We start from the raw sequence: 12,522 nt of genomic DNA, 5'->3' as shown, positions 1-12,522 counted from the left end.
GTTCAACGCATGTATATTATTTTTGCGCCTTTAAAATTCAATATAAAATTCTTCTGGAAAAAAAATCCTCCAACTCTGACTTTTTTTCCCTCTGGAGGATGGAGTTATTATTAGACATTCTTTTACTCAAAACCGGGAAGAATGATACAAAGTGGAAGGAAAGGCGATACAGCACTGCAGATCTCTGTCTCAAAATGCCTGTATTCTTTGAATCCTTTCTCTTTGTTTTAGCTCCCCCTTTAATCACCCCAGCAATGGACTCTGGAGACATGGCTCCTGTGTTGTGCTCCAAGGTTCTCAACCTCTGAGATTTTTCAGGGGAATTTTCTGATCTTATAGCTGCATCCTGAGTTGAGAGTATTGGGAGCGTGGTTCAGGGGAGGGGAGGGGAGAGGGTAAACTGCTCTTCAGAGCTTGAGGAAATGACAATGTCTTCTAAGCCGAAATTTCTGCACCCTGTTTTACCTCTGTTGTATCTAGTTGCTGTCAAGTCTATTCTGACTCATGGCGAACCCATGTGTGCAGAGTAGCTCTGCTCTATAGAGTTTTCAAGGCTGTGACCTTTTGCAAGCACATCTCCAGGTCTGCCTTTGAGGTGCCTCTGGGTGGGTTTGAACTGCCAACCCTTCTGCTAGTAGTTGAGGCCTTAACCATTTACACTACCCAGGGACTCCATGTTTTACCCCTAGTTGGTACAGAAAAAGATGTGAAGGCTTCTATTGAAACATCTTATAGTTTAGAGATGTAATTAATTCAGCATTATGAAAGCCCTGTATATATGTATACCACTAAAGAAAGAAAAAAAAATCAAAGTAAGATAAGTCCATGTATATTATTTATTAAATGTAAAGTAATTGAACTTGTCCACTAAAGATAGACTATAAGATTGTTGTTGTTGTTAGGTGCTGTCGAGTTGGTTCTGTCTCATAGTGACCCTATGCGCAACAGAACGAAACACTGCCTGGTCCTGCGCTATCCTCACAATTATTGTTATGCTTGAGCCTATTGTTGCAGCCACTGTGTGAATCCATCTTGTTGAGGGTCTTCCTCTTTTCCTATGACCCTCTACTTTACCAAGCATGATGTCCTTCTCCAGGGACTGATCCCTCCTGATAACATGTCCAAACTATGTGAGATGTAGTCTCACCATCCTTGCTTCTAAGGAGCGTTCTGGTTGTACTTCTTCCAAGACAGATTTGTTCGTTCTTCTGGCAGTCCAAGGTATAGTCAATGTTCTTCACGAACACCACAATTCAAAGGTGTCAGTTCTTCGGTCTTTCTTATTCGTTGTCCAGTTATAAGACTAGGTTTTAAAAAAATCCAGTCTTTAAAATGTGGTAGACACTGGGCCATGCCATATGTTTATATGCAGTGGTAACAGAGTGGTAAACGCCTTGCCGTCAGTCGATCTCTACTCATAGTGACCCTATTGGACAGAGTAGAACTGCCCCACAGGATTTCCAAGGCTGTAATCTTTTGGAAGCAGACTGCCACTTCTCTTCTCCTGTGAGTGGCTGATGGGTTCTAACCAAGCTCTTTAACCACTGCACCACCAGACATCACAAATTATATTCATGTCTTCATTCATCTTGAAGGTTGTTTTTAATTCTCCACTATAGAAGCTCAGAATCTAGAATAGGGGAAATCGAACATGAGATTGTCAGATCAGATATCCTTCTGATTCAAACTTAATATCGTCCTATAGCAATGCCACTTTCCCCTTAAATTTTATTTGCCTGTTATTACTATCCATCACCAGCTATCTTTTGTTTAGTATTTACCTGAAGTCTCTTTTTCTATCCTTTTATTTCAAATTTCCTAGACATTTTATTTTGGGTATGTCTCCTGTGAGTACTAGAGAGCTGGATTTTAAAATCTAATTTAACAGTTTATCTTTAATTGGCAAGGTCAGTTACTTGCATTTTGATAAATGATGTATTTGGACTCATTTTGTTCTTTTTTTAGTAGAGTTTTTTTCCCCCCTCCTCTCCTTTCTTGCTTTCCATTAGATTGATAGAGTTTTATATATTTTTTCCAATTTCTCTTTTTACCCTACTGGTTTAGAAGTTATAGGTTATTAGCTATAGGTTATTAGTTATTAGATTGATAGAGTTTTATATATTTTTTCCAATTTCTCTTTTTACCCTACTGGTTTAGAAGTTATAGGTCATACATCTGTTCTTTAGCCATTGCCCTTAAATTATGATCATACGTTTAACTATATATTCTTTCTTAAAAAATATGAGATTATTAATTCTTTCTTTCTTATTATGGGAGACAAGTATCCCAACATGCTTTAACTTTGCACTGATATTCTCCCTCCCAACTTTTTTGTAATTGTCTAAAACCTTAGTTCAGCAGTTCAAATCCATCAGGTGCTCCTGGGAAACCCTGTGGGGCATTTCTATTCTGTCCTATAGGGTCTCTATGAGTCAGAATCAACTCGATGGCAATAGGTTTTTTGGTTTGTTATTGCCGTTAAGAAGTTTACAGTTAACAGAATTGTTATTCTTATTCATAATATATATATATATTTTACTTTCAGATAATTTTGTAGTTTTTTAAGAAAGTCTTTATTGTTCTGCAATTTCATTATGATGTGCTTACAGAAAATGTTATTTTTATTTTTCCCATTTGCCACTTGTGATACACTTTTAGTCTGAATGCTCATGTCTTCCTTAGATTTTGGAAAAATTTCAGCCATATTCTCTTCAAATATTGCTTTTTTATCTTTTTTTTTCTCCTTCTTTTGGAACTCAAATATATAGTGGATCTTCTTAATTCACCCCCCTTCTCACTTCACTTTTATGATTTGTCATTTTTAATCTCTATGTTGCTTTCTGGATCAAGTTCTCAATATTGTCTTATAATTCACTGGTTTTTTCTTAGGATTTTATGCAGAATAGTTTATCTTCACTAGGTAGGTTTTTATTTAAATGGATACAGTTTTTATTTCTCAGGTTTCTATTGGTTCTTTTTATACTTGTATATCCTTTATTCATATCTGCCTGTTTTTAAAATATATATGCTACCAATTTTGTTGTAATTGCCTTCTTTATCTCCTTAAGGATTGAAAACACACTCATTAGAAGTTATTTTGAAATTTTTCTCTTGCTTGTACTTCGTTGGTAACAAATTATCTTCCTGATTTTTGAGTATGATGGCTTTTTCTTTTTAATAATTTATTTTTGTTGTAGTTGTGGATATACACAGCAGAACATATACCAATTCAACAATTCTATTTGTACAATTCAGTGACATTGATTACATTCTTTAAGTTGTACAACCATTCTCATCCTCCTTTTCTGAGTTGTTTCTCCCCCATTAACATAAACTCACTGCCCTCTAATCTCCTATCTAATCTTGCCAGTTGCTGTTGTCAGTTTGATCCCATATGGATAGATCCTAAAAGAACACAGTCCTCAAGGCAGACATTCTTTACTAGTTAAGCTAAACTTTGCTTGGTTGTAAGAACACTTCGGGGAGATATTTTTGGTTTAAGGTTTAAAGATTATCTTAGGCCAATAGTTTCAGGGGCTGAGGATCCAGAAAGTCAGAAGTCCGTGAGAATTTGAAATTCTGTTCTGTATTTTCCCCTTTTTGATCAGGATTCTTGTATAGAATCTTTGATCCAAATGTTCAGTAATGGTAGCACTCAGTTCTTTTGGTCTCATAGCAAAGGAGGCAGTTAGCCACATGTTCCATTTCCTCCTCCTGTTCCTGACTCTCCTCCTTCCTCTGTTGCTCTAGGTATCATGGCTTCCTTAATGTCAGTTTTCCATCTGGGGTTTGGAATTTTAATATGCAGGCCCTGCTTGAGTAGTAGATTTTTTTTTGCTTCTCTCTGCATTTACTCGTCTTCTCTATCGATTTTATGGTTACCTCCACCTGGCATCCCTAAACTAGCCCAGAATGATATCTGATATTGAGGGTGGGGGTTTATTGTCCTGTGGTAGTTTGGGGCTTTACCCACTGACATTTCAGGTGGCTTGAGCCAGTCCTGTCTATGTTACTTCCTCTGTTTCCTTCCACAACTACACAGCTAGAACCTGATCAAGGATCATGGAATTGTTAAGATTCCTTTTAGGGGTGGTGAAGCCCTACTTTGGTCCCTGCTTTCAAGTCTTTAACCTGGTTTCTTACCAGTTGTGCGTAGTTCCTGTTACCTTGGAAGAGTTGATCATTATCCCTGCTCATCACTGTTTTTCTTATTTTGTTCCTAATCCACAACACTTTGTATGATGTTTTTGGGTGTGCTGTGTCTTTTTATTTTTAAAAATATATTTTACCTTTTGTTGCTGCATTTTTATTAGGGAGTGGGGGTGTTAAAGTTTGAACTAAAAGAATTATGTGACGGAAAGTTACAAAAATGGTTTTTAAAAAACAAATCAGTAATGGTAGCAAAATATGAGTTTGTAGGACCTGAGCACCTACTGACACAGAATGAGAGTTTGATCTAAATGGAAAAGGTCCAGTTCACTTTGCCACAGATAAGATATTTAAGGTGAAATGGTGACAGTTTCAGAGGTCAAAAGAGAAGGTTGGTGTTCTTGGCTTCCATTGCCTCATCCCCAGAGAAGGTAGACTCTGCAAGCAAGGGTAATGTATAGTGACCCTCTCCAGACTGTTCGTTTTCTCCATCAGTCCATTAACCATCACCAATTTTCAGGCTATTTGAAAGACTTTGAAGCAGGGTGATCCATAGTCGCTCACAAAACTGTGCTGTCTTAAATGTTTAAACATCCAAATATCATGAACTTGGAAGAGCAAGGGAAAAGGAATATTGCTAATTTTAAAAAAGAAAAATGCAGAATTTATACTCAAGCTGCACTTGTGGATTGAGCAGATAGCAACCGAGGCTCAACTTAATTTCAGTTTGTGGAAGTAACCTGAGCTCAAAAGAATTAGGTTTTTTTTAAAACAATAACAGAGTTATTTGGAAGGCATTAGGTTACAATTTTAAAAGAAGTTCACATCACATTTTGATGAGCATGAATCATTTTACAATTCTGTGGTTGCTCTTGGAGATTAAACCTAAATATGTAAGTAGATTCTATCAGACACATTTTTCAAAAGGGATAGATTGGTCTAAAAGTTAAAACAAACATATGAAGGAACCATAGAATCCCTGGAGTTTTAAAGTGAAGTTTATGATCTTTGGAAGTATGCCGAGATGTCTATCTGTGTGGGTAAATTCTGGATTAAGCTTGTGCCCATTTGACTCCATAAAAGTACTCTCTCTCGGGAGGCAAATCTGGAGACAGGATCAAGATGCTCTCTAACTGAATACATTCCACACTTTTCTGGAGTATTTGACTCCCAAAAGAGCTGTACCGTGTTTTTACACAACTAACAGGTGCCTTCTGCGTTTGTTTGCCCAGCTGCACCCTCCCCCTGTGAGGTATTTTCGTAAACCAAAAGAAACCAAACCCAGTGCCCTTGAGTCAATTCCAAGTCATAGCGACCCTATAGGACAGAGTAGAACGGTCCCCATAGAGTTTCCAAGGAGCACCTGGCGCATTCGAACTGCTGTCCCTTTGGTTAGCAGCCATGGCATTTAACCACTATGCCACCGGGGCACTACTATTCCAGTTTTTCTTTCTTTTTTTTTTTTAATATGTTGGCTGTGAAGAAAAATTATCTTGATGCACTTACGAGGATGCCTCATGGGGGTGGGAGGGAGGGTGCAGCTGGCAAATGCAGGAGGCATGCATTATTTGCATAAAAATAAGGTAGTAAATTGTAGTTTTCGTATTCATGTGATCATAATTGATCATACTAATAATAGTACAGGATTGTGCTGATAGCAGTATATGGTTAAACTAATTTACATGCACAGCTTTTGCCTTATTTAAAAAAAGTCATGTTTTCTGAGATTCTGATTTGACTAATGACAGCCTGTGGAAGACCCTGAGCAAAAACCACCCGTCCAAGCCATTCTTAGACTCCTGACCCATAGAAACTATGAGATATTAGGTTTTTTTTTGAAGAATTACAGAGTTATTTGGAAGGCATTAAGTCACAATTTCAAAAGACATTCACATCACATCTTGATAAGCATAAATCATTTTACAGTTCTGTGGTTGGTCTTGGAGATTAAACCTATATAAGTAGATTCTATCAGACACATTTTTCAAAAGAAATAGGTTGGTCTAAAAGTTAAAACAAACATATGAAGAAACCATGGAATCCCTGGTGATTTGAAGTGAAGTGATCATATGAGATATTAAGTATCTAGTTTTCTCAGCCACTACATTTTGGGGTAACTTGAGCATCTTTTTATGTGCTTTTTGGCCATTGGTATTTCTTCTTTGGTAAAATGTCTATTCAAGTCCTTTGCCTACAAAAAAACAAATACAATGGGTGTGGTGAGGGGGTGGAAAAATTGAAATCTTCGATTGTTGGTGGCGTTGTAAAAGAAATCAACCACTGTGGAAAAAGTTGGGCGGTTCCTAAAAAAGTTAAACATAGAACTATCATATGATCCAGAAGTTCCATTTCTAGGTCTATACTCAAAAGAATTGAAAGCAGGAAATGTATGCAGCAATGTTTATTGCAGCCCTGTTCACAATAGCCAAAAGGTGGAAACAACCATAATGTCCACGGACAGATGAATGGATACATAGATGTAGTACATACATACAATGGAATATTCCTCTTCCATAAAGAGAAATGAAGTCCTGATACATGCTACAGCATGGATGACCCCTGAACATATGCTGAAATAATCAGTCACAAAAGGACAAATATTATATGATCCCACTTATATGAAATAGGCAAATACAGAGAGATCAAAGTTTATTAATGGTTATCAGAGGTGGCAGGGAGGAGGACATCAGGAGTCATTGCTTAGCAGACACTGGGTTTCTGTTAATGGTGGTGAAATAATTTGGAAAAGAGTAGTGGTGATACTTATACAACAGGATGAATATAATCAGCGTCACTAAACTGTACATGAAAAATGTTGAATGGGCAAATGTTCTGTTATGTATATATATTTACCACAATAAAAACAAACAAACAAACAAGAACAAAGTGGGGGAGAAAAAGAGGGCTAAAGGAGGAAGGGTTGCTAAGACATGTCAGGTACTAAAGGCTACTGAGAGCTATGATAATAACTAATGTTTAGAGTTAGAAGTGAATGTTATTGTACAGTTCTAGGATACTAGGTGATTTTTGTAGATCTGTTAATACTTTCATAACAATTTAAAGCATCTCATTGCTTACTCTGTTTTTATTCCAGATCATTTAAGTTTTTCCTGTTGTGTAAATTAAAGAGATTGAAATTTGGTGATGATCAGGAAATATAGTTTTAGTTAATCATTAAAAAAAAAAAAAATGAATTCAGGAACTTAGAAGTATAGCTGCTCTCTCTTAAGCAAAAATATTCTGCTTTGAACAGCATCTGATGGTGTTTTCCTACCAAGACATCTGTTGTTGAGGCTCACGTGGCTTTGTTTTATAGTAGTATTTGCAAATGCTTGATTAGAGCCAGAGGTGGGGGTTGGGAGAACTGGAGAAGGGATATTCACTGTGAAGATTTAGGTTAACAATATTATCTTTTGCTGATTAAAAAAGAATTCCTTTGTTTTCCAGTGTTTTAGTTCTAACTCTTTATTTTTCCAAAATTAAACATACCATAAAGTAAAATTTCCTTTTCAATCTGTGATAGGTTTGTAACCAAATTACTAGAAGACCTCATCTTCTTTGCTGCTGATGTACCTAACAATGGACAAGAAGTTCTGGATGTGTTTATCACTAAGCCAAACCGAGAACGTCAAAAATTAATGAGGGAACAAAATATATTGGCACAGGTGAATTTTTTTCATTAGTATTTTTTTTTATTGTATTAGTCATCTATTGCCGTGTAACAAATTACCCCAAAACATAGTGGCTGAAAGAACAAGATACTTAATATCTCATTGTTTCTGTGGGTCAGGAGTCTAGGAGTGGCTTGGACGGATGCTTCTTGCTCAGGGCCTTTCACAAGGCTGCAACCACAATGTTGGTTGGGGCTGCAGTCATCTCAGGGCTCTGCTAGGGGAGGATCTGCTTCCAAGCTTACTCATGTGGCTCTCTCTACAGGGCTGCCTCAAGACATAGTAGCTAGCTTTTCCTAGAAACTAGGGATCCGAGAGAGAGCACCCAGTGCAGAAGTTATAATCTTTTTTATACCCTAAACTTAGAAGTGACAGCCTATCAGTTCTACTAGTTCTATTAGTTAAACCAAAACCAAACAAACCCAGTGCCGTCGAGTTGATTCCAACTCATAGCGACCCTGTAGGATAGAGTAGAACTGCCCCATAGAGTTTCCAAGGAGCGCCTGGTGGATTTAAACTGCCGACCCTTGCGTTAGCAGCCGTAGCACTTAACCACTGCACCACCAGGGTTTCCAAAGGAGTAAGTTAATAACTCCAGCCCACACTCAAGGAGAGATAATTACACAGGTGTGACTACCAGGAGGCTGGGATCAGAGGGCTCCATCTTAGATGCTGCCTACCACCAAAATCCAAAAAACCAGATGCCATTGAGTTGATTCCAACTTATGGTGATGCGTGTGTATCAGAGTAGAACTGTACTCCATAAGGTTTTCAATGGCTGATTTTTTGGAAACAGATCCCCAGGACTTTCTTCCATGGCACCCCTGGGTGGACTCAAGCCACCAACCGTTTTACCTTCTAGGGACTCTTTTGCCTACCACAGGCCTCTAAAAATTCTGTATGGTCAGATTATCTCCTGAAAGTGTGTTGGAAAAATTTCTAGGTAGGATTTTCAGGAGACCTGGAAACTGCCATCTCCATCAACTTCCTACTACTTTCTCCTCTCTTCCCTTGTTGTTGTTGGGTGCTGTCAAGTTGGTTCCGACTCATGAAGACCATATGTACAATAGAACAAAACACTACCAGGTCCTGTGCCAACCTCACAGTTGTTACGCTTGAGCCCATTGTTGCAGACACTGTGTCAATCCATCCTGTTAAAGTTCTTCCTCTTTTTCACTGACCCTCTACTTTCCCAAGGTCCTTCTCCAGGACTGGTCCGTCTCTTCCCTAGGGAAGTATAAAAATGACAGTGTATTCATCAGCTCACAAATGCTCTATAAAATATCTTAGTTTTTTTCCCCCTAAAAATCTAGAGCTGCTTCTATACCTTACCTTCCTGAAATTATTCATAGCACTCTAGTAAACTAATTCACTTCTGAATAATATGCACATATGAACGTGTCAAATTTTATACATTTTTCATTCAGTCAATTGCTATTTAAAGTAATGGGCTTTTGCATTAATTAAATGTGGGCTCAAAGAAGATACTAAAAAAAAAATCCTATTATTAATGTATGTGTCTTGTAGAGGTGGGAAAGAGTAACAGTAGACATATTGTCAATTAATATTTTATAACTGAGTAAAGATATAAAACTGATATTTTTCTCAAGTACAATAAAGGTTGCAGATCTAATGGGGCAAAGTCTTTTCTGACAATAGCTATTCTTTTGTACAAAACATTTTATTTCAAGGACATTTATGACCTTGAAAGGTTTATTAATTTTAATCAACATATGTCAAACGTTTTATTTCACTAAATATGAAATTCAAGGTTTAGTGAATATGGAATTATTGAAGAAATTTGAATTTGTATTATATTTCATGAATTCCAAAGAGTAATTGCTTTCATTTGGCTTTTTCTTATACTAATTCTCACGCCTTTGCCTATGTGCTCTGTACCAATTTACTCATCCTACCAGCTTCTCTGCAGGCGATTCTACCTGCTGTCCTGCTGCCTAAAAGCATTATATTTCTTGATGTTTTTTAAATACTTCCCAACCACTAAACTTTCTACTAAAAGGTGCCCATCAGCTGCACATATGGCTCCTTATTTGTTAATGTTTGAATGCTAATACCCTGATTTGGCCACATCTTTGTATAACAAGACCAGTAAATAAAGTCTTTCATGAAGAGTTTTGGGAGCAATATTTGGAAGGAATTTTCTGATGTCAGTTTTAGGTTAAAAATACAATTTTTAAAAAAATATTATTTTGTTTTTAGATAATTTTGAAAGCAACAGAAGAAACTATAAAACCTATATCTATATTTTAGTTCATCTTAATATACTCACGTAACTCGGTACAACCTCTTAACTTTGTATTTCTTATTTTAATAAAATATAATTTCTAAACAAAATTTATTTAAATAATGTTTTTGTCATTCCGTTCAGGGAAACCTTTTAGCAGTGTTTTTCGGTTCCTCAATAAATTGGCCCTGTATCCTTTTCTTTTTCTTTATATTAATTTTACTTCAATAATACGGAAGTGTTTTTTAGTCAATGTTTTTGTTAAAAAATGTGAGTAAGTTGTAAAACTTGTACCTCCATTCATCAGAATAGGCAGTTGTTTTTATTCCTATTAGGTATTTGGGATTCTTAAAGCACCCTTTAAGGAGAAAGCTGGAGAAGGCTCAATGTTGAGGCTTGAAGATCTGGGGGACCAGAGATACGCTCCCTACAAGTACATGTTGCGACTCTGTTACCGCATCCTGAGACATTCTCAGCAGGACTACCGGAAAAATCAGGTCAGAGGGTGGCCCTTATTTTAACTCTTTCTAACATTTAAGGTATGGGGAGGTTCTTTTAGTTACTACTCTAAAGCATATACAGATGAATGGGAAATCTAACTTTGAAATGTAATGTCTTATGTTGACAGCCCACAAAAATGATCTGTAAATCTTTTTGAGCTGAAATGTGTATTCTTCCATATAGAATTAGAGCCATTGGGGGAGGATGTCCAGAGTCCTTATTGTGTGCTTGGTACCAGCTCCTGCTGGGCAGGATGCATGTATGTATGTATTATGGAAAAAAAACCCAAACCCATTGCCATCGAGTCGATTCTGACTCATAGTGACCCTATAGGATAGAGTAGAACTGCCCCATAGGGTTTCCAAGGCTGTCAATCTCTACGGAAGCAGACTGCTCTTGTGGAGTGGCTGCTGTGTTCAAATTGCTGACCTTTCAGTTAGCAGCTGAGTGCTTAACTACTGCACCACCAGGGCTCCCGTATTATGGAAGGAGAGGACATGAAAGATAAAAGACTGCATGGGGAATTCAGAAGATGGAGATGTCATTTTTGGCTGGGGGAACATAGGAAGGGTACTTGCAGAAGAAGCATTTGAGTGGGATGAGAATCATTTTCATAAAGTCGTATAAAAAAACCAAGTGCCGTTGAGTCGATTCCGACTCATAGCGACCCTGTAGGACAGAGTAGAACTGCCCTGTAGAGTTTCCAAGGAGCGGGGTTTCCAAAGTCGTATAGAAGCAGGAATTTTAGGAATAGGGATTTATGAGGATAGAATGATGGATACTTAAAAGGGCACTTCAGACTTTTGCCCTAAGATATCCCTAACTGTGGAGGAAGGGAGCCCCAGTGTATTTATGGATTAGCTAAAAGGTGCCAACTGAGAGCGAAGTTCCTTTTAAGTCCCATTTTATTTATCTATTTTTCTTTTTATTGTGCTTTAGGTGAAAGTTTACGGCTTACATTAATTTCTCATTAAAAAATTTATACATATAATGTTTTGTGACATTTGTTGCAATCCCCACAATGTGACAGCACACTCCCCCTTTCCATCCCAGGTTCCCTGTGTCCATTCATCCAGTTCCTGTCCCTTCCCGCCTTCTTGTCCTGCTTTTGGACAGGAGCCAGCTATTTGGTCTCATATATTTGATTGGGCTAAGAAGAAGCACGTTTCTCACATGTGTTATTTTTTGTTTTGTAGGCCTGTCTAATCTTTGTCTGAAAAGTGGGCTTTGGGAATGGTTTCAGTTCTGGGTTAGCAGAGCATCCGGGGGCTATACTTTTGGAGGTTCCTCCAGTCTCTTTCAGACCAATAAGTCTGGTTTTTTCATGTGAATTTGAATTGTGTTCTACATTTTTCTCCTGCTCTCTCCAGAACTCTCGATTGTGATCCCTGTCAGCGTGGTCGTTGGTGGTAGCCTGGTACCATTTAGTTCTTCTGGTGTCAAGCTGATGGAGTCTCTCATTTATGTGGACCTTTAGTCCTTTGAGCCAGTATTTTCCTTGTGTCTTTGGTTTTCTTTTGCTATGAGTAGGGTGGGACCAATAGATGTATCTTAGATAGCCTCTTACAGGCTTTTAAGACCCCAGATGCTGCTCACCAAAGTGGAATGTAGAACGTTTTCTTTATAACCTTTGTTATGCCAGTTTACCTAGATGTCCTCCAAGACTGTGGTCCCCAGAGCCCAGTCCCAGATACTTTGTCCCTTAAAGTGTTTGGATGTGTCTAGGAAATTTCTATGCTTTTGCTTTAGTCCAGTTGTGCTGACTTCCCCTGTATTGTGTGTTGTCCTTCCTGTCACTGAAGTTGACACTTATCTACTATCTAGTTAGTGATTTCCTCTCCCCCTCCTTCCCCACCCTTGTAACTCATTTTAATCTTTAAATCACATAATATTTTGCACTGTGTTCAATAATATAAATGTTTGTTTAATATAAATTTGTTTAAAATTTGGTTAGTT

At 37.6% G+C, this 12,522-nt stretch overlaps 1 protein-coding gene across 1 annotated transcript in view; it reads left to right on the top strand.

Moving 5' to 3' along the window:
* Positions 1-12,522, top strand: part of ITPR2 (inositol 1,4,5-trisphosphate receptor type 2) — a 523,041-nt gene that overhangs the window by 149,813 nt on the left and 360,706 nt on the right. Inside the window, exons 14-15 of the mRNA XM_049882682.1 lie at positions 7,673-7,814; positions 10,401-10,562. Coding sequence (XP_049738639.1) covers positions 7,673-7,814; positions 10,401-10,562 — 304 coding nt within the window. The remainder of the gene's footprint in view (positions 1-7,672; positions 7,815-10,400; positions 10,563-12,522) is intronic.

Source organism: Elephas maximus, chromosome 4 (assembly GCF_024166365.1).
Source record: "Elephas maximus indicus isolate mEleMax1 chromosome 4, mEleMax1 primary haplotype, whole genome shotgun sequence".
NCBI lineage: Eukaryota > Metazoa > Chordata > Mammalia > Proboscidea > Elephantidae > Elephas > Elephas maximus.
This window is presented reverse-complemented; position numbering and strand designations above follow the sequence as displayed.